Consider the following 22,856-nt stretch of genomic DNA (forward strand, 5'->3'; position numbering starts at 1 on the left):
AAGAACCAGCTTTTCACACACACACTTCTCTGCTAGGAGTCAATGTTGGTACGGGGAAATACAGTATTTCTATTTTGTTGTTCCAAGTATGTACAACACGCAGCACTGCTGTATCAGGTAAACATGTGCACAGGGGAAGATGAGGCGTGGGCTCATAGAAAGCAGTCTAATGGAAATCAAAAGGACTTTCTCTTTCAGAGTTCCCCTATCTTTATTTGTATAGGTTATCCAATAATTTCTTTAATTACATCGCATACTTCTGAGTCCATTCCCGAGCTATTCTGTTGTACTTTTCTCTATCTGTTTTGTAGATCCTTGCAATCTCAGGCACTAAAGGATCATCTGGATTGGGATCACACAACAGAGAACAGATGGACAAAAGTACTTTTGAAATAGTTAGTGCTGGGGACCACTGTGATCGTAGAATATCAAGACAAATGCTGCCATTACTGTTAATATTTGGATGATAGATTCTTGTTGTAAATGCAACCTTAGGTGGTTTGAAAGGATAATCTGTTGGGAGGTGAATTGTCAAGAAAAATACTCCACCTTGATAGGGACTGTCATTTGGTCCCATTATTGTAGCTTGCCAATGGAACATGTCATCACCAACAGGCCCTGCTGAACACTGTGCTGGAGGATCACGTGCCAGATCGTTCAACTCCTTGTGCTCTAGTTTAGGAAGGAGCATCTGTAATTAGACACCCAGAAAGGGGGTCTCCCAAAACAGCTCAGGACCACGACCTATCCTCTGCCTGGTAATGCAATGGTGCAGCTGCTTTGCCTGCCATCTGACAAATTATCACGCTGCTTTCCAGGCTGGGGGAGAAGGACGGAAGAGGCTTTCTGCCAGAATATTTTAATCGTGGTTTGCTGCTGCCACTGTGATTTAAAATAAGGAAGTATGCCATATATGCAAAGCTGTTTAGCGAGTTGTTGCTCTCCCCTGAGCATATCAAGGATCATAAATCTCAGCTATCACTGCATTATAATGATTTGCACTCCTTTTTTTTTCCAGGAACACACGTAGTCTTCTGACAGAAGCATGCATTTTACACCATTGCACAAGTGTTAGACCTCTGAAGGTAAAGAAATCTAAATACTTTGTTGTAAGGTCTCCTAGAAGTGCAGGTAGACATCATACTGTTTGTAAGATGTTCTTTCAAAGGTATCCTGGGAAAAAGGAGCCCTTGTGTGGAATTTATGGCATCTTAAATGATGGTTAAAAAGTGGACCTTTCAACCGTAAAGATGTTTCCAGATTTCAGTGTTTGGGCCAAAGATTCATAGACTCAAGAATAAAAACTCGAGTTCAAAAGTCCAAAGCCTTACATGGGAGACAACATTGATTCACATTCCTTCCAAAATACCTTGTTTTGGAAGTTTGCTTTTGGATGTTTGCATCCTCAGAAAATTACATCATGCAGGTTTGCTACTGTACTTTTAAAATATTTTATTCATATAGGAAAATATATTCATTCAAATGACTAGTTCCTTAAAATGGATCTCCAGCAATACTAATAATACAGTTGGTAAGGGACCAACTGTAAAGTCAATACTCAGTTAATAAATGATACTCAATTAATGATTAAATGGGCATTCAAGGTGGCTGGAGACCAGAGTATCAAATAATTTGTGAAATAACTAAGCCATCATATTTCAAATTTTTGTACCGTAACACTTTTGTATGGATTTGCAGCTTAGCTTTCTAACAGAATACAGATGTGAACAGACACGATTATAGCCCTTTCATATGAAATAGGCTCTATTCTCCAGATGGAAATTTGTCAGATTCCTCAGAGCTAGGAAACTTCCAAAAGACACTAGTTAAGAAACTCTTCAAGAATGAGCCACTTTTAATGATCTGTAACCACACAGGAACAAATAAGCCTTTGAACAGTATCCAGTTGTTTGTCTCACAAAGACGGGGACTCAGCTGAGAAAACTGACTTTTGGACACCACTAGAAATAGCCTACTCTAGCTAGATCATTTGTATTTTTTTTCATGTAGCATAGCTTTTTCAGACATCACACTTGAAGAAAGCACTCGTTCCATTACACTGAAAAGGACGTTAGGTGTAAGAAGGAACAGTAATATTCTTACCTAAACTTATAATAATTCAACCATTCTGACTTTGCATCCTACCACCAAAAACCTAAAAGTTCTTTAAAAACAGTGCTTAAATGTGGCTTTAACTGACGTTATATTATGCCTACATATGGAAGTAGTTAGCAAGGAGAAGTTGGGATGAAATACCAGTGTAAGGCTTTGCCCAAAACCCAAGAAGAATCCGAGAGAGGAAGTAGCCCAGTTAACTTATTTTTCCTCTCATTTTCCACTTTTTTTCCTCCCTGCAGTTCCTTTGATTCATGCCCATAAATGGACATACCAAAAGTCACCACATTCTCACAGTGTTTTTCAGCCTGCCTGGAACCAGGAAATACCAAGAATTTCTTCAAGGAACCTGTTCCCAAACTACTAAAGCCTTCAACACGTTTCGCATTTGAACAGGGTTTAGAAGCATGACTAAGGTCCCATCTCCACTGCACGACCCACGGTTGCTCCTGCGTTGGAGAACAGCTGCTTGCAGTCATTGCTGCTAGCCCTGGCCTTTTTGGCTCTTCTCGGTGCACCGTGGTCCAAGCCCACGCCTGCAGAGCAGCGAACAGGGGACGATCCTGAGAAGTCCCCCCCAGAAACCTCTGGCTGTGTATTGTGGCAGCATTCCTCAGCTCGTGTTTGTTATTGGGGCAGCGCCAAATGTAGGAGTATTTACCTTTGCTTAATGGTAAGTAAATCCAGCCCTAATAGTAGTATAATAGTGTTTATGCTGTGAGGAACAAAGAATTTTACAGCCTTGCGAGCAGGACCAAAAGGTTGCCAACGCGGTACTGCAGTGTAAACACAACCCAGTGGTGCCTCCATTCATTACTCGGCCCCATTAATTGGGCCACTGAAAGAAATGCACAATCCAAAGAAATGTTTGTTGTTTTAAATTAGTTCTATTAAAAGCAGGTATTTAACAGCTTTCAGCAGCTATGAAATATATTTTCCTGCTCCTGAGCTAAATGCTAAGAACGAGCTTTTCAGCCAGTTTTCAGGACTTAGGTCAGCCTGGCTAATTGACATAACTGCAGTCACATGCGTTTAGACCACCTGTGGCCCAAAGTCCCGAGGCTGTATGAAGTTAGGGGAACTGCATGGGGCTGTCTGCCTGGGGGGGCTCCCAAGAGGACACAGGCTGGCTCCTGTGGCATTTGCCTGGCAATAAGTACTTGGAGGAGAAAGTATTGCACAAGAAAGTATTCTGTAAACAGCTAAAACAACCTACTAGGGCAGCGATAAGCCAGCGTATCTGGTAAACGAATGTGATGGACAAGGACTCAAAATAGATTTGAAATACTGTTCAAGCTTTAGACAATGTAATATCTGGGAATCACAGAATGGTCAGGGTTGGAAGGGACCTCTGGAGATCATCTAGTCCAACCCCCCTGCCAGAGCAGGTTCACCTACAGCAAGTTGCACAGGATGGCGTCCAGGCGGGTTTTGAATGTCTCCAGAGGGGGAGACTCCACAACCTCTCCGGGCAGCCTGTTCCAGGGCTCTGCCACCCTCAAAGTAAAGAAGTTCCTCCTCCTGTTTAGGAACATGAGAAGCATTTACGGAAGGTATTAGATATAATCTTAATACACTGTGATATGGTAATTCTTAACTACATATTTCTTAAATCATGCAATTAAAAAAAAAGTCTTTATTCTTAACTAAAGAAAGCATTTGATGTCTTCTGATGAGAGATCATCTCATCATGGACTTTGTGATTTGGCACAACACCATGCTCTGAAGGAACTACCTTTGCCCTAACTCTCAAGCTTTGGTTACACCTCATGCACTGAGCAATTTGGTGATCCAAGAACAGGTATGGGCCAAGCTGACACCTGTAACAGTGCTCTAACGGTCACACAGCTCCAGCCCCAGGTGGAGAGCCTGGCAGGAGGACAGGATTGGTAAAACAAGAGAAAATAGATCAGCTAAACAGATGATCATCCCTCTGGGGTTCAACTTCACAGCCAACAAGAGCAAGACAGAAAGACAGTACTGTGCAAAATTTGCACCGTCTTATCTGTGAATCAAGAGCAAGAGATACATGCCTCTGATGAAAAGCGTGAGGGTAGCTGAGGCCCACTACATGCTATAAAGCCAGGGAGTGAAAGTACACGGTTTGCTGGGAAAATGCTTATTTTCACAAATTTCCAATTTCTGCCACCCTAAAGAAGGTCAGTGTTAGAGTTCATTGATCTCAGTGGAAAAGAGTATTTGGTTTGACTTAATTCTCAAGAACACCATGTATGCAAGACAGCAAACATGCAGAGCAATGGAAATATGTAAAAAATCACATTTGACCTTTTCCATTTATACATGTTGTTCCAGTTCTAGGTTTGTTCTGAGGTCAATAAGTTGATCGAGCTTCTGAAATCTAACGTGGTAGGAGTTAATGAAGGCCAGCTCATCTTGTCTTGGGAACCGCCACGAGTGTCTCTCAATGGGTTTCTCCGTCAGCATCGTAGCTGTAGTTGCCCATCGGGGGGAACCTGCTCAACTGAGCTTTTTCTTCTGCGTGTGACTCCAAAGATTTTTGTAAAACGGCATAGGAATGAAATGTTTCTTTCCTTCCATTGATCCTTCCAGACACAGCTCCGTAGCCAATAAGTAGCTGCTTTGGAAAGCACTACATAGACATACTACAGAACTTGCCCCAGGCAGTGATCCTGAATGGATCCCAGCATTGCTAATGTGTACAAGAAGGCACCTGGGATCAGGCTTGCAAGGGAAGGCAACATTTGGCTCTGCTAGCTGTGTTATAGGCTCAGCATTGCTCCTCATCCTTGTGTCCCATAGCAGTAATAAACGGCACTGTAGAAGGGCCATTTTAATTTATAGTTATTTGCGTAGCTACCTAACAAAATGCTGTTAGAGAAGAATTGGCAATGTTACCCACCTTCACTTAACAACCAGTGTACCTGACTCTTAGAGCTAGTCAACAAGGGATACAGCTAGTGTAAGGGTATCCTGTAAAGTCTAACCCTGCACACACATACGCATGCACGCACACACACATCCCCACTGTAGCTTTCTGCATTACGTAGTTATGAGGATGCAGTTATAAAATAAATGTGTCATCTTGTACAATATTCCACTTTACAAATGCGAGTATGCTCGTCTTACCCTTTGGAAAACTGTATGCAGCTGGGATTTTTAGTTCTGGCTCTTCTGACTTCTGCAAGTATATGAGCACGGCAAAGTAATGAGCATGGCAAAGACTGGAAGCCTGGCCAGCCTTTAGTGTGCAAGGTCTCTGGGCAGAAACTTGTTTTCTGTATGAAGAATTAATATACTTTCTACATGCAGAAATCAAGCAAGACTCTTCTATCTTTGAGTGCTTTAATTTCATACAGTTGAAAAGCAAATTAGAGACTATTTATGTAACGTCTTCTTTGGCTCCTGCATGCCATTGTCAAAAGACCTTATCACAAAATAATTTGGAAACAATATGTATATTTGCTACCAACCACACAGAGACATATCTGATGGCCCTGTCAACAAAAATCAGAGCCAAACAGGCAACTGTAATGCTGGCTGATAAAATCTCCTTGTGCTGTGTGGTGACTGCTGATTGTGAAAGGCAACAGGTTCCTGTGCCAAATAGTTAACCGTTTTGTCTAAGATCTCTCTAAGATTACTTATTAGACTTCATTAAACCAGTCTTTGATTTTTTTTTGCTCTGTACGTCCACACCAGAACAACTTGTGTGTTAGTAGGATTGATCAGAAACAGCCTGTCCTTTAGTCAGAAAATAAAAAGTTGTGCACTGGCACCTGTGTTTTGTCTGGCTGCTTCTCCAAAACAAGGAGGAGGAAAAAGTTGATCCGTCATTTTATTTCAGGAGTGCAGATAAATATTGCTTTTTTAATAAGCCAAATTTGCAGCACAGAATTTCTGTTATATGATGCTGCTAATAGATGGTGTAGGAAGTATGGCAATACATTCTGATATTTAACCTAGCCAGCACTTAGCACACCACCTGAACCAGCATCAGACCGACAAATCCTGCAACAGCACGTACATCCCGTGCTGGGTACCACACAGGCCCCGCGGGCTGCGTGCGGCGCTGCTGCTGGGGGCCGCCAGGCGCAGAGCCGGCTCCCCGCGGTGAGACCGGGCTCTTTCTCTGCATCACACTGACACCGTGTGGCCGCTCCGCCGCAGCAGCAGGAGCCTGGTGCTCCAGGTACAAACTTTGCCTTCCTAAGAGAAAGTTCATTACGCTGTTCGCGGTGGTAGGCATTTCATTGCTCACTTGAAACAATTCCCGCTATTTTGTTGAGAAGGGTGGTGTGAGCTAAGCATAGACTTGTTTGAAACGAGTCTTTTTTTGACTCCTTTAACTCCCTTTTTGAAGGGACTCTTATTTTCTCATGAAGTATTAAAGTAATAGCTACAGAGATCTGTCTGAGCACTGTGCATTACTCAGACGTGTGTTTATACACTCTGCAAATCATTGTTACCTATATTACAGATGCAGAAAATAAAACAGCCAAATGTGCAGCAAAGAGTCCTCTGGAACCAGCTGTAGGATGAGATCTCACTGATCCCCTTTCTCACCTGCTTTGGGCTGCTGCCGTGCTTTGAACTGGCAGCAGGCAGCAGAACAGGAGGCCCTTGCAGACCCTCCCTGGGCATCCTCTGACTTCCCAATGGCACCCATGCTGGAGGAACGGATCATAGTAATATGCCACAAAAATTGTCACTAGCAAGTACCTGGAAAAGTAATCCAAGAGAGAGGTTTATTTATTAAAGGCAACAATAAAGAAGAGTATATTTTAAATGTCCTTCTTTTTTATCTTGCATGCTTCTTGAAAACCACTCAACCCTCCAAGGTCCAAGTTTTAAGATGAGCAGAGTTTGCTTCTCCTCCTTAGGCACGTGCAGATTTACACGTAGGCATTGCGGATCTGTCAGAAATCCATGAAATTAACTTATGTAATTACACCTCTTTTTCCAGTTGACTAATTGTATTACAATAAGCCTTTGAGTTAAATGTTGAAAGGGAAACTAATTTCCCTCCCGACTTCTTCAACATGCATAGACAATGAGTCGCGTCCATTTTGTGTAGGTTTGGTCAGATGAATAGGACTTCGAGTCTGATGCTCTGGGTCTAACACAAAACTACTGTAAAAATCCTCTGATCCAGCTCCCTACTTGAGTTCCACTTCTGTGAAATGGGTTTGGACATACAAATAGGCAAGAGGGCTACTGTGCCTTGATCTCTGGATCCTCTCTACTGCAGCTGCCCCCCCTCTCCCCAACCAAAGTGCAGAGCAGAGTCTGATCCATGGATACCTACATTACTTAGACTCAAAAAAGTGGTAAGAAATGCCAGGTGTTTGTTAGGTGCATATAATTCCTTGATAGACAAACACTTATAAAGCTTTTTACAACTTGTTTGAATGACACCTTTATTCAATAGTAATGGTGATGGACTGGCCGTTCATAGTCGCTTGGAACCAGAGATTCACCTGAGATTTACTTTCATTACCCTGCTCCCTAACAGCACTGTGCACCTCATCTTCTGCATGAGCAGACAAAGAGGCTTATTAGAAATGTGTTTCCTCAACATCACCTTTCCCAGGTGAACAACTTTTAACAGTGGGTCTTCACAGAACTTCAGACCTTTGCCACTGACTCCTTAACTAACCTGGCTGGAAATGCTCAGTGAGCCTCAGACCTGGCGCGGGACTCAGAGGCCTCGAGATATCAGTACCACTGGGTCAGGCAGGGGGCAGAAAAAAACTCTTCGCTCTCCTAGTGCCAGCCTCCTTCTTGCAAAGGCTTGTGGACAGCCCAGCTTTGTGCTTACCATCAGCCCGGTCCTAACGGACCAAATTCTTCAGCTTCTAAATCTCCCCCAAGAGTTACATCCCCTCACTACCTGCGCACAAGTACTACTCACAAGTTGCTGGTTTGAGAATCCAGATTAGGCAAACATTTCCTTACATAGTTTGCTTTACAGAGAAATCCCTCTATCCACTTGTTTTCACATTAAAGCTGGCGGCTCAGCCAAGCAGCTCGAAGAACATATTCCGGTTAATTTCTCTCCCGAGCGCTATATTCCCCTAATAAGTATTTTGTGTTGTGACTCAGCCTTAGCACTGCTGTTCTAGCTGTTTTAAGGAGGGCTTTGAAGTTCTTATCAGCCACACACCCCAACAAAACCATCACCTACATCAAGTGCCATCTCTTATACCATCAGAATCTGCTTTATAGTACATGTCTGAGAAAACCATCTTCCAAAGAGAGGGCTAAAATCAATGTATATTCTGTTTTTAAAGATGGGGCTTTAGGAAGGTGTCTCCCATCTACAAAGTCCCCAACATTTATCTTCTTATTACTAGTGGAAAATATATCCTTTTTACATATTTATCCAAGTCTTTTGGGCCAAAACAGGCTTCTGGTTAATTGCTTTTTCTTTTTTAACAAGTCAAGTGATTGCTCTCAACTAGTAGACCCAGTCCCTCCAATTCCCAAAGCACTGCCACTCTTTTGATCCCCTTTCAGTAACGGAACAGTTGCAGCCTTGCTGAAATATCTACAGCTGCACGATCTTTGTGGACCTTTGTTATTAAGCTTCACATGCCATTTTCTTGTAGGTAGGTCTTTTTCTTGTAATACTTTGGTTTCACCATCATGTCTTTGATGCCAAAAATGTCCAAGTTACATAAGCTTTATTTTGGCATGGATGACACTTTGGCAAATTGTCATTACAAAGATTCATTCTAGATGTTGCAGGAATCTCCGCACTTCCTATATTCAAGCAGCATCATGTCAAGAAGCTCTATGTGTTGAACACAACTTCCATCAGGTGCTGAATCTGAACAGTTGTCGCCAACTCTTTTCAGAGCTACAGCTACCTATGCCTTCAGGTGACAAAGCTACGGAGCCTGCAAGTCATTTTAACAGACACTCCTGATAAGGACTTGGAGCCAGCTGGTGGGTACATCTAACAGTTGGTGCTGCTTTCCTGAAGGTGTTTTCTGATCTTCCCAAGTTTGTTTGCTTTTCCCCATTATACATACTGGGAAGCATCCAGTAAAGCTAAAACTCTCCTCCATTTGAACAGCTTATTAGTCTCAGTCCTGTCCTCTGGAACATGAGATCTGCAGCTAAATTTGTCGACTTCATCAAAATACAATCTTTACCTCCCAGTCCATTAGCTAACTTTCATCTAAAGTCATGAGCGTTGTCGTTGTCATCACTCTCCCCCATGTCTCCCATTTGAATCACGCTATTTTGGCTGCAACGTGTTCTGATTGTGCAGTACATGGGGGCAAGCAGTCAGATGTCAGGCTTTTGCTGGTTTTGTTTGGTTTGGGTTTTGTTTTTTTTCTTTCAGAAAGCTACGGCCATCCTGGTTTATATTATGTAAGGTCCAAGATGACATCCATTCTGCAAGATATCCCAAGAACAGTTACTCCCCCCAGTAGTGAAGTGGTTGATACAGTCACACTGCATTTCTGCTCTGTTGAAGCCAGCAAGTGGGAGTTAGCAATGTGCATTTTATGTGATTATTTTAGCTCATTTGTACAAGGGAAGAGAGGTGTTCACATCTGCAGTGTAATTAGTTCCCCTGGCATGTCTGAGACACAGGATATATAACAATTTATATGGAAAAACCTCAGTCATAGGAAGTCATAACATAACCACCTTCTGCAGAATTTTCTTTATTCTTTGCACCCCAGTAACTCAGTCCTCCCAATGCTCTTATCTCTAAAAATTGCAGCAGGAGTGTTAGCTAATTACAAGAATACGAATTATTTCACAAAAGGCCTAGGAAAGCCCATACTTTTCCAGGTGGTTTGCCTGGGTTTCTACTGTCCTGGGGCCATATTTCCTTAGGAAATGTACACTGAGCAAAACAGAACCTTTCTCAGTTATCTCAGATCAGACCAGAAGAGGGCCAGATATCACCAGCAAATGCAGCTGCATTCAGTATTTGTTCAAAGTAAAATGCATCCATACATTATTATCAACTTTTTCATCTCCCCAAACAATTTATTTCGAACAGCAGAACCAAGATACACATCACACAAGATAGACATCATTCCTCTCTGCAGTGTAAAGAGGCTAGGTACAGTTTTAAACCTAATTACAGCACTATAACAAAGAGTATAATTAAAATTTTGTAGCAGACTGTGCCATCTCATGCAGCCGGCAGGTACAAGATTTAAAAGTGAATTCATCATCCTCAGGCAGCGCGCTTCCTGCCACCCAGATATTCAAAGCTCCGGTACAGATGCAGGGTGGCAAAGGTAAAGCCTCCAGCACAGAAGGATATGAAGAGACATAAACCAATTCTGTTTCAAGCCCCACATGGAAGCTGGTGCTGAAGCGCAGTTTGGCCAGAATGTCATGAACGCAGAGTCTCGTACCATCTAGATTGACTTTCGGCCATGCATATGTGCCTTATGGACATGACCAAAGGGCGCTTCCGCTGTCTCCTAATCAAGGAGAGATCGGTCAGGAGCTTTGGGGTGACTCAAAATTTTCCATCCCGCTGTATTAATTTTATTTCAGCAGAGAAACTAAAAATAAAAAGGACTAAACCTGCAATAAAGGGCAACACAAATTTAACACATGTTGTGGCCGAGGAGGAATACAATAATTTGCAATGGCATCCTCTAAAATCTGTTGCCAGGCTTCCATAATTATTACAAGTTTGTCCATGGTCTCCATAGCAGCCTTTCCTGAGGCTCAAGGCTGGTGTGGTGACTCACAGCAGTTTGGTGAGGGACTCAACTCCTTTCCAAGGGAGTCTGAGTCACAGGATGCCAAACCTTGACTGGTTTCCTGTAATACAGAGGTTCCCAAACTCTGGTAGACATACCGTGCATGGTACAAGCCACCTCACTGTGGGGCTCCAACACCTCCCAGACATTGCTGCAGGGTGTACAAGGGTAAGCAGGAGATGTTGCTGCTCCTGCTGCCATTGGCAATGGTGGTACCCAAACAGAAATATTCAGAAACTGCTACTTTAGTAAGTTGCTGGGCTCATGCTAACTGTGTCCCTGAACTCCTCCAAAGGGTAAAAACAGTAGTAAAAGCACAGCAGTAAAAGAGCTGAGTATAGCCCTCGCCACTAGCCCTGGGCTGGTTTTCTGACCTCAGTAGTGGCACTGCTGTGGGCACAGAGTGTCACAGCAGCTGCCCTGTGACCCTGCTGTAGGAGAGATCCACTGATGGTGCTATCACCCCTGAGCATCTGCTCCAGGGTGGTACGATAGGCAACTTGCCCTGGCACAGGTGCCTCCTCAGCAACAGGCTTGAGCTTTGCCACAGGTCTTGGAAGAAGGGATGTCAGAAATGAGTTCTTTCCTCTCAGCTGAGTGCCCTGACCACAGAGCCACAGATTTAGGCTTTCTTTTATGTTCCTTTTTGTCTTCTGGTTCCCGTGAATCTCATTTTCCTGGAAAAGTGGGTGCCCTCCCATGCAGCAGAGGGGTAGCTCCTCCCAGCTCGCCGAGCCTGGTTTATAACCTTGTATTTAAAGAGATAATTTTGTACTTTGAATCTCCTCCGACTAAGGAAAGGCAGAAGCCCAGGCCACCCACTCACTGGATGAGACAGGGCAGCCTCTGGCAGGTGCTGTTAGCAGCTGACTGTTGTACACTGGGCTGGACGCAGTGGTTTAGCAGATGCTAGATGTGTCGAGAACAGATTTGCCAGAACAGCCCCATGTCAAATACAGGCAGTTAGATATTGCTTCATTTTCTTAAAACACAGCAGATCCTGTTGTAAATAAGAGCAAGAAACCTGTAACACATTAGTCAAGTGAATTAGCTGGCAGTTACTGATGGGAACAGCCAGCGATATAAATCTGTACCATCTGAATACCTCTGAAAGCACAACTTCACGTGCATTTTTTTCAGCAGCAAAACCATCCTGAGATGTCCTCTGCCCCAGTGCTCATTCCTACCTCACCAGAGCCATCAGCTTCTCAGGTATGTTAAGGCTTGCCTACCCAAAATCATTTCACAATCCATTTCATTCCTTAAGCAACCAGTCCACCCCATTGTTTAACTCATCCACAGTTAGACAGCCCATGCCTAAACCAAACGTCCCCTGTTGCAACTTCAAGCCCTTTTTCCTTTCTTCCTGAACATAAGTCACAAGAACTAAATTAGCTCTGTCCACCCTGGAACAAATTTTAACATCTATGAAGGCTCCTACCACTCCCTTCCTCAGCCATCCTTTCCCTACCCTAAGCAAACATCTTTGCTTAGGAGATGGAGACCAGTCAGCACCTTCACTGTATCGGTGGGCACCAACTGCAGCCTACAGCATCTCCTGATGCCTTCCCCGAGAATGCCTGGTGACACGCAACACTGCTAGGCACATCCAGACCGATAGCCTTTAGTCTGCCCCTCCACTGTCTTTCTTACCTGCAAGAAGACCAGGCTACACAGCAGCTGGCATTGAGAAGCAGTTACATTGAATAATGCTGACAATCATGTCATGACAGTGTTGCTGTGACACCTTCCAGCCTCACTGACTGAGAATGCTCAGTGGAGCTCTGATACTGCAGAGCAGCTGAAACAAAATATTTTATATCCAGATAGACAAAGCTGTAGGGTTTTTACAGAATTGTGAGTTTGATGGTGTCTGTAGCATGCTCCTTGGGGGGCCCACTGGACTTCAAAAACACAACCCAGTGTCTGCCATCCTGGAATATCCCAGCCTCTGGATACCAGACTAGCACCAGCATTTTTTCACAATGCTCTGACACCACTATTACAAATGTTTCTAAAAAGCAAAGATGAAGAAATAAAAGCGGCAAAATTATTCACACCAAGATTAAATCAGGATAGCTCTCTTCCTTGTCAAGTTGACTTGTCAATTTCTGACAAAGTCAGATCCCAAACCCCTCTCAGCCATTACCCTTTCTTAATGACCATAATAGCTTTCACAGCCGCTCTCCCTTCCAAAATCCTCCCTACGTCAAACCAGCAGTCATCTGCTTGAAGCCTATCTTGTTCCATCCATATCCAGGAGCTACGCTAGCCCTGCCTCTTAACCAAAACTAGCATCGCTTCACTTTCTGAAGATGTTAACATCTCTGCCATGGGCATTCAAGGACACAGTAACATTTCTAAAAAAATTTAAGAACATCTTGACCAGCTTTCTTCCTACCTTCCTCTTCCACTAATGAATGTAACTTCAACATTCCAGTTGGAGAAGTTATCTTCAACTCAAAGAGCACAGATTGAAGCGACCCCCTCCCACACACCCCAAAAAAATGTGAAATAGTGCTCTATATCTGCTCCAGTGTTTAACTAGCCAGTAGTATTTGGTACAGAAAGGGTCGTGAACAGCATACTTACTACTTCTGATGTTTTTATTGGTCACAAGCAATGTTACAAAGCAGTTACACTGAATTATGCTGTCACAGTCATATCATAATGTGAAGCTGCTACAACGCATTTAAATTTCACACAGTGAAACTACTTTAGGGGAAAAAAAAAAATCATGCTTGTAACAGATCAAGAAAATACACTTGGTTAAAAATAAAAAATGGTCCCAGGATTTCAGCGCACTGAAACTGAAGTTAATGGAAAAGCTTCCACTGACTTCAGCAGGCTGTGAATCCAGCCTCCAACATCCCCTGACCAAGCCGTAAGGTAAAATGCCTCTCTGCTCGGTCACAGGCTCTTCATTCTTCTAACATACTTGTGCGTGATGTATTTTCTTCTTTTTAAATGACAAGAACATAAATGTGTAATTGACTATGGCAAACTTTATACATAACAGAGCCAATTTTGGCTCATCAGCTTCAGAGAGAGTGGGAGAATTACAAAGGTGGTAGCATGTGTACTGGAAAAGGAGGGAGTTCCTACACTCCTGAGTGCCTGTAGCAGCTGTTTGTGTAATCTGAAGGCTTCCACAAAAGCTCATTACATACTTCTTCAGAATTTGGATCTGGCAGCATCTGCATTCAAGAGGGGTAACTTACATGAGCTGGATTTGGATGATGTAGCCACTAAGAACAGCTACAAACGCAGCTAGGATCTGTCAACAGACAACTGAATAGCCTGTGGGCATTTTCTGTAGTGATGAGATGTGCCATTAGAGAAGACCATCTTATCAGTCTAACTAAGGCAACAATCTTAGTCCAACATTACCTTTTCTTGACAAGAATGGGATTTCAAAAACACAGCTGACAAAATCATGCACCAAATTGAGAAAGATATCTTTGCTACAAGAAAGCAAAATCTTTTAATTTTTAATTTGAAGATAATTATTTCTCAGAGATATTCCTGAATTAATTTCTTCTGATTTGCAGGTGACTATATCCTACCTGCTCATTCTGAGGATGCATCTACAACATGCAAATTGTGCGTCAAATTCTCCTTCAGTGTTAGAGACACTAGAGGGCAGCAACATCCCAAGGCTTCCCAGCTAACAGAACTCTAGGCGTCCGTGTTGGGGAAGTTTCAGTTACCAGTCTTACTAACCTCAGCATAGCTTCTTACACCACAACGCTGCATTGTTTTATGAGACCCAAAGTTTAAAATGTAATTGATGCTTCAAGGAAAACTGCAGGGAGAGGTGCTGTTGGCCATATTTCAACGGTCACCAAGAACGCAGTTATTTTCCAGAACTGTATTTGCTCATTATGTATATTTTTGAAGTAGAATATTGATCATAACCCAACCCATGCTTTATAAACTTCTCCCTCTCCAGTGCATATAAAATATAACATTTTTGTTCGTGTCTCAGACTATGATGATCAAATGTTGTTAGCATTTAATAATGGACATGGTTCTACCACATTCAAGTGGGAATGACAGGAGCTGCCATCCTGCATTATGTACATAGTCCATCAGGAGTCCCTGAGATATAAATATGGCACCCACTCTCCTCCTTACTGGCATTTTGGTCAAGAGTTCTCAATAAATGTTCCAGCTTATTTTAAAAAAATGTTTTCATTAATTAAAAACAGTCTATTTACAAATGAGTTGTGAAATGGATAACAACATTCCATAGGAAAAAAAAAATCAGACCGTTTCAAAAGTTGGTAAATATGTTTTTAACTGTAAAATCTCAGATACTGGCTGTTTTCTGTCTTGATAGAAGCTGAGTCCAGTAAGTAATTCTATATCTCTGATCCGAGCTGTGTGAAACTTCATTCTCTCTTCAACCCACATAGACTCAGACTTGCCATCCTATTGGGACAGAGGAGGAAAAAAAAGGGGTTGTAAAACACCTTTTTTTTTTTTGCTGGCATACATTTAATCAATTAGCAAAAGACATTTTGATGTTTTATAAAGACAGAAAGTAGTAACTATTGGTAAATATCTAACAAACAAAGAGCACTGGTTTATAAATAATTATAAGCTTGCCTGAATTTAGTACTTGCTGTTACTTCCTTAAGTATACAGAACTTGTAGCTGCACCAGTGGAAGTTGGTGATAATGGGGAATGGCAGGTGAGGTAAAGTATCTATCTGCTATCTCTATGATAAAACTATTTCTGAGACCTGTGCCTGACTTGGGCAGTGACTCGTGTAATTCTTCGCTGTAGGATAGAGCTACACACTTCCCACCCTTCGTTCTGGTTTATATGGAGTGTAGCTATGTGCATTCTCATCACAGTGCCAAGGTATCTGAACTAGAAGCAACCAATGCTCTTCAGGCACATCTGTGTCTTCTCCTTGTGGGTAGGCATTTGGCCTAGCACTGACCTTTCTTTGTAGATGGCTCATCTTCTCCTAGAAGCTCTTCATCCTTCTCAGCTGTTGACCGGATATTTGTGCTGGAGAAGTCTATGTATGTCTCACATTGATGGTCTCAACATACTCTGACTCTACCCCTCTAGCTATAAGTTTTGCTATTTGAACAGGGAACTTCTGTTCTTACATTTGAGCATATATACAGACTTCAACACAATTCTGTTTACAAAAAAATCCTCTTCTCTCTCAAGATGATCATGATAGACTGTACAGTTTTTACAGTCTCTACAGTCTTTAACTAGTTAATCACTGATATCCAAGCAAAACAAGCTCAAGCCTGACTTCAGGTGTTTATGGGCACTACTTACCGCACAGCTTTCACTGTTGTCTTCTCTGTGAGGTACAACAAAAGACAAGGCATCTAGAGACCCTTCACACTCCACAGGAGTTTCAGAAGTATTTTTACAACTAGTCAGCACAATGAAGAAGTGAGTTGGAACTGGAACTTCTGAATAGCTGGGATGTCTGAAACAAAAGATCTTTCTGTAAATCCACGAAATCATACTTGCACAAAGAACAAATTACATCAAGCAGCTATATTCATAGAATGGTTTAGGTTGGAAAGGACCTTGAAGATCATCGAGTTCCAACGCCCCTGCCACAGGCAGGGACACCTCCCACTAGACCAGGTTGCACAACGCCATGTCCAACCTGGCCTTGAACACCTCCAGGGATGGGGCCTCAACAACCTCTCTGGGCAACCTGTTCCAGTTACTTACAACTCTCAAAGTGAAAAATTTCTCCCTAATGTTTAATCTAAACCTGCCCTCTTCCAGTTTAAAAACATTCCCTCTCATCCTATCACTACATGCCCTAGTAAAAAGTCCTTCCCCAGCTCTCCTGTAGGCCCCCTTTAGGTTCTGGAAGGCTGCAATAAGGTCTCCCCGAAGCCTTCTCTTCTCCAGCCTGAACAGCCCCAACTCTTTCAGCCTCTCCTTATAGGGGAGGTGCTCCAGCCCTCGGATCATCCTCATGGGTCTCCTCTGGACAAACTCCAGCAGGTCCATGTCCTTCTTATGTTGGGGACTCCAGAGCTGGATGCAGTACTCCAGCTGGGGTCTCACGAGAGTGGTGCAGAGGAGCAGAATCACCTCCTTTGACCTGCTGGCCACACTTCTTTTGATGCAGCCCAGGATGTGGTTGGCCTTCTGGGCTGTGATCGCACACTGCTGGCTCATGTCGAGCTTCTCGTCAATCAGCACCCCCAGGTCCTTCTCCTCAGGGCTGCCCTCCAGCCATTCCCCACTGAGCCTGTATTTGTGATTGGGATTGCTCTGTCCCAGATGTAGAACCTTGCACTTGGCCTTGTTGAACTGTATGAGGTTGGCTTGGGCCCACCTCTCCAGCCTGTCCAGGTCCCTCTGGATGGCATCCCTCACCTCCAGCGTGTCTACCTCACCAAACAGCTTGGTATCATCAGCAAACTTGCTGAGGGTGCACTCGACCCCACTGTCCAAGTCACTGACAAAGATGTTGAACAGTACAGGTCCCAGCACCAACCCCTGAGGAACGCCACTTGTCACTGCTCTCCACTTGGACATCGAGCCGTTGACCGCAACTCTTTGAGTGCGACCGTCCAGCCAGTTCTTTATCCACTGAGCAGTCCGTTTGTCAAATCCATGTCTCTTCAATTTAGAGACCAGGATATCATGTGGGACAGTGTCAAACGCTTTGCACAAGTCCAGGTAGATGACATCAGTTGATCTTCCCTTATCCACTGCTGCTGTAACCCCTTCGTAGAAGGCCACCAAATTTGTCAGGCATGACTTGCCCTTGGTGAAGCCATGCTGGCTGTCACCAATCACCTCCTTGTTTTCTACGTGCCTCAGCAGAGTTTCCAGGAGGATCTGCTCCATGATCTTGCCAGGCACAGAGGTGAGACTGACTGGCCTGTAGTTCCCTGGGTCTTCCTTGTTTCCCTTTTTGAAAATAGGGGTTATGTTTCCCCTTTTCCAGTTGGCAGAAACCTCGCCAGACAGCCATGACTTCTCAAATATGATGGCTAGTGGCTTAGCGACTTCATCTGCCACTTCCCTCAGGACCTGTGGATGTATCTCATGAGGTCCCATGTGGTCTCGCACTTGATAGTCACCTACAGTGGACGGTTCTCCATTTTCCCAATCCTCGCCTTTGCATTCTGCATCATGGCTGCAGTCCTGGCCAGTGAAGACTGAGGCAAAAAAGTCAGAGTTCCTTAGCTCTGTCTCTGTCCTGGGTAACCAGTTCTTGCATTTCCTTCCAGAGAGGGCCCACACTTTCTCTAATCTTTCTTTTCTTGCTGACATACTTAAAGAAGGTTTTTTTGTTTGTCTTGACGTCCCTGGCCAGATTTAGTTCTATCTGGGCTTTAGCTTGTCTAACCCGATTCCTGGCTGCTCGAACTATTCATCTGTATTCCTCCCAGGCTACCTGCCCCTGTTTACACTCCCTATAGGCCTCCTTTTTCCTTTTGGTCATGTCCAGGAGCTCCTTATTCATCCATGCAGGCCTCCTGGCTTTTCTGCTTGCCTTCTTCTTTGTAGGCATGCATTGCTCCTGAGCTTGGAGGAGGTGGTCCTTGAATATTAACCAACTTTCTTGGACCCTTCTTCCCTCCAGCGCTTCATCCCATGGCACCACACCAAGCAGATTCTTCAAGAGGCCAAAGTCAGCTCTCCCAAAGTCAAGGGTGGTCAGCCTGCCGTGCACCTTCCTCGCTGCCTCGAGGATCTCAAACTTGACCATTTCATGGTCACTACAGCCCAGGCTACCCTTGAGTTTGACACTGTCTACCAGCCCCTCCTTGTTGGTAAGAACAAGGTTCAGCATAGATCCTCTCCTCGTTGGCTCCTCCACCACTTGGAGAAGGAAGTTGTCCTCAATGCAGTCCAAGAACCTCCTGGATTGCCTATGCCTGGCTGTGTTACCCTTCCAACAGATGTCGGGGTGGCTGAAGTCACCCATGAGAACCAGGGTCTGTGAACGTGATGCCACCCCTATCTGTCTATAGAGGGCTTCATCCACTTGGTCGTCTTGGTCACGTGGCCTGTAGCAGACTCCCACTGTAATGTCCCCTGCTCCCGATTTCCCTTTAATCCTGACCCATAGGCTGTCAGTTGGTTCTTTATCCATCCCGAGGCTGAGCTCCATGCATTCCAGCTGCTCCTTCACATATAAGGCAACACGACCTCCTCGTTTCCCTTGCCTGTCTCTTCTGAAGAGCCCGTAGCTTTCCATGGCAACACTCCAGTCATAGGAGTCATCCCACCAATTTTCTACAATGCCAATGAGATCATAGCCTTGAAGGCATGCACACATCTCTAGCTCCTCCTGTTTGTTCCCCATGCTACATGCACTTGCATAAAGGCACTTCAGCTGTGTCTTTGTTGAGGCTGACTTGGCTGGAGCAGCTGTAATTACTTTGCGCTGCTCTCCAGCAGCATTCCTTTGCTGTGTATTAACGGTGCCTCCCCATTGGCTCCTATTGGTCCAGGAGCTCCTGGCTCGTCTATGTAAGACTTTGAGCATGCTGCAGCGTAGCCAGCACATTTCAGAGCAAAATTGCCAGAATTGGTACTCTGGCATACCAATTTTAACAATCCACCTATTTAGACCAAAGAAAGCTTAGGCCCAGAAGGAAAATTCCAGATTACTATTTTCCAAATCAAGTTTGGCTTGTAGGCTGACCCGAGTAACGAGTTTGATGAGGTATAACAAACTGATTTATCATAAAAATATGTAAGAATCCAGAGGAGATGGAGAGTTCAGCCTGAACCCTGAAAACCATCTGTCTGCTGGCTTGAACCAATTTTGCTAACTAGTGTATTTGTACTCACAACTTTGTAGTGGAACACTGCCAGCTCAGGAATTGTAAACCGTCAGACCAGCGATAAACCCCTGCCTCATCCGCACCTATGGGCAATGTCAAGATTTTGGGCTAGTGGACATTCTTCCACATGCAACAGCTTCTCTTACACTTCACCTTCAGGTTTTAGGATACGCACTTTCAGGGTGTATTTTCTCTTTGTGCTTGTTGCTTATTTCGTAGCTTTATACTTCTGTATGTGCTTAGGGCCATCTGACTGTCTTCTCTGAGCTGACATAACCTGCCAAGGGCTGTCTCCACAAGATGCTCGCCTTGATAACAAGGATCATAATTACTTTTTGACCACCAATAGAGAAAAGAAACAAAGGATTAGAATTTGCAAGGTTCCCACCTTTTCACCTTTTCTGGAGTATCACTGAGCCCATCAGAGTCATAATCAAACACAGGACCGCTGACTACATTGACACCGCTCCTGGCTGCAGCATATTCAGGTAGCAGGTATTGATGGAAGTAGTTCCATAACACTGAAACACAGTAAAGGAAGTGGGAAACAATCTCCAAGTTAGAAGCTGTTAATACAACTCTGCAGAGTTTCCAGCAGAGTATAAACAGACATGATAAGCCAGGAAAATAATAAGTTATACAGGTGTTTACAGCTTTAGAGGTTGCATCTAACTGAGCAGCAGCATACACTGCAGTATCTCCTGGCATTGTGGTCTCACAGTCACCCTAACCACAAAGCTGGCTTTGGCTTGTGGCCTTGGGTTTCTTTCCTTGGAAACCAAACCATGGAGAGGTTAGAGGAGGGAAGGTGCAAGAAGATCACACCTGCCTGTGTCTTGCCCCACTATCAAGTTGGCCTGCCTAGCTTGTACACCCACACCTGTGAGCTGGGAAGTATCTGACTGATATATTTTTAATTACAGTTAAGAGTTGACCACTATTCCATTACAAAACAGGGCATCTCTATTGTCCAGAGGAATTGCCATAGTTATGCTTATTTTTCCACCAGGAATAGGCTTAATCTCCCTCAGCCAACCATCTCATGTTCCCTCTCACCCAGGAAAGCCCAGGTTTTCATAACTTTTCTACTAAAGACAGGATTATTTTCCTTTTTCCTTAGTGATTGAGACCCTAAATTCCTGCCTGGAAACTCATCTGAGTTTAGAAGACATTCCTAAACTGGAAATAAATTTAACTCACATAATTATATATGTTATCTGAGTTCTCTAGAAGATATTCAGTATAAAACCCTGTTTAGGTAGGTAGGAAAATGCAAACAAAAATGTCAGACATGAAATGCAGACACTTACACTATGCTCCCATGTAATGAGCCAGTTGATTAGGAAACAAACTCACAGTGGTGGACCTTTTTCACAAGAGTCATAACCCTACTTCAAGGAACTTTTAATTGAGGTAAGAAGCCCACAGTTGGGGGAGATCTTATTTTACAGAGTCATCTGAACCAGGGATCTTTTGCATGGTTTGGAAGCAAGCAAAAAATCAGCAATCCTTCTTATATTCAACTGTGCACACAAAATATGCATACAAATACCTTTAAATGCAGGATACATTGGCACAATGTTGCTGGTAAGCAAGGCATCATAGTGAGGTTTCTTTGCATCTGTCATAAAATCTAAAAAAAAAAAGCAATTCATTACTTGGATTTTTTTAGTTGATTTTTGTATTTTCATGCTTTTAAAGACTGGTGTAATAACGTAAAGGTGTAGCTGACCTAACTTCACTTTCCAAAGCTGTTGTGGATCTAAGTGCTAACTTCAGTCTATGCTGGATCCCATCCAAAATAATCTTAGCAGCAGCAGCAACTGCATTTGTCAGATATACAGTGGAAAAATTTTTGACAGATTTAAAAATATCAGAACAGACTTTTGAATTTTGGGGAAGGGAATAAAATTCCTTTCGTGAGTGTCAGACCAACTTGTTCTGACTGCAAAATCTAGGCATAAGAATAGGAGCTCTGTTGGAACTTTGCAAATTATACTTGATGTGGATGTTTAAGTAACCTACTACTCAGTACTTGATGCAGTAAAGTCAATGTAAAATGCTTCCAAATCAGGTCAGCACAGTTCACAATTTAACCACTTGTAAACTGCTAAGTATTTTGCAATATGTTTGAGAATCAGAGCTACATTATTCAGACACACGCTGGATTGCTTTACTAAAGACCACATATGGCACACAACACTATATTTCAAATAGAAAATTAACTTACCAAGGCAGTTTTTTACTTAATGAAACAACCCTAAATTTTACTTTGGATAGTTCCAACTAACACCTGTCATACAAAGTAAATTTGCAATTTACTAGCTTGCCAGACTTGACTCAAGGTTTACGCGTTCCTTCCAATTTCTTCTGAGATGCAACTTTAGAAAACTGACAAGTTCCAAAGCTTTCAGGAAGTACTAAATGACCTTGGACAATCCACCAACTGCTGAAGTGCCTACAGGTTTTCCTTTCTCATGCTAAAGTGAACTGCAACAATTCAGCAACTACTGCTTCATACTCTGATTAGTTATAAAGAACCTCTATAAAAGAATACACCTACTACATTACAAATTATTTAAATCAGATATGCTGTACAATGAAGTCAATGCACTTACTTGGGGGAGAAAGGAATCCATAAGTTAGGCGAGGATGATTGTTGTAAAACAAACATGTCTGGTTATGATTAAAAGAAATACGAACATCCTTGTGTAAACAGCCGGAGGCATCTTCTGTAGCAGAAACCCATTTGTCCTATTGAACAAGAAGAAAGTATCATTGATAAAATGGATAGCTGACTTACAATAATTCTCTCAGTGTAGGGGACTGCAGAACTCTAAATATTTAGCTACAACTGCCTTTAATGGTATAAAGGGACTTAACTAAGATGCAAGAACTGTTCCTCATTTGTCAGCGGAAAACAGGCCCTCCTGTCCATTTCATACATTTTGGAAATAAAGTGAACAGAACTGTAGCATTTTAGTTGAGTTGAGAATTAAGTCTTCCAAAAGAGAACCTAGAAGTGCCCATTAAAGATAACTTGATCTACTGTAGATGTACTTGTTCATTCAGGCTAGGAGTCAGAGGCAGTCAGATGTGGCGTTAGCTATCTCTCTCCACTGGGCAACTCGTTACAGTAACTGGTTGCTTCATGACACTAACTTCAAAATATTTAGGACCAAGCAAACCTTGCCAGAGTTTAGTTAA

At 43.1% G+C, this 22,856-nt stretch overlaps 2 protein-coding genes across 2 annotated transcripts in view; both read right to left on the reverse strand.

Moving 5' to 3' along the window:
• LOC309670053 (ubiquitin-conjugating enzyme E2 D2-like) lies at positions 1-664 on the reverse strand. The gene has a single exon (XM_082480860.1). The coding sequence runs from the start codon at positions 599-601 to the stop codon at positions 245-247; it is 357 nt and encodes a 118-aa protein (XP_082336986.1). The 5' UTR covers positions 602-664; the 3' UTR covers positions 1-244.
• A 12,771-nt stretch (positions 665-13,435) lies between these two features.
• ENPP1 (ectonucleotide pyrophosphatase/phosphodiesterase 1) overlaps positions 13,436-22,856 on the reverse strand; it is a gene marked incomplete at its 5' end in the record, with an annotated part of 63,879 nt that continues 54,458 nt past the window's right edge. The window contains 5 exons of the mRNA XM_082480853.1: positions 13,436-15,275; positions 16,150-16,306; positions 20,038-20,170; positions 21,202-21,282; positions 22,268-22,403. Of these exons, the coding sequence (XP_082336979.1) occupies positions 15,108-15,275; positions 16,150-16,306; positions 20,038-20,170; positions 21,202-21,282; positions 22,268-22,403 (675 nt within the window). The 3' untranslated portion in view covers positions 13,436-15,107. The remainder of the gene's footprint in view (positions 15,276-16,149; positions 16,307-20,037; positions 20,171-21,201; positions 21,283-22,267; positions 22,404-22,856) is intronic.

Source organism: Vanellus vanellus (assembly GCF_965231255.1).
Source record: "Vanellus vanellus genome assembly, chromosome: 3".
NCBI classification, from domain to species: domain Eukaryota; kingdom Metazoa; phylum Chordata; class Aves; order Charadriiformes; family Charadriidae; genus Vanellus; species Vanellus vanellus.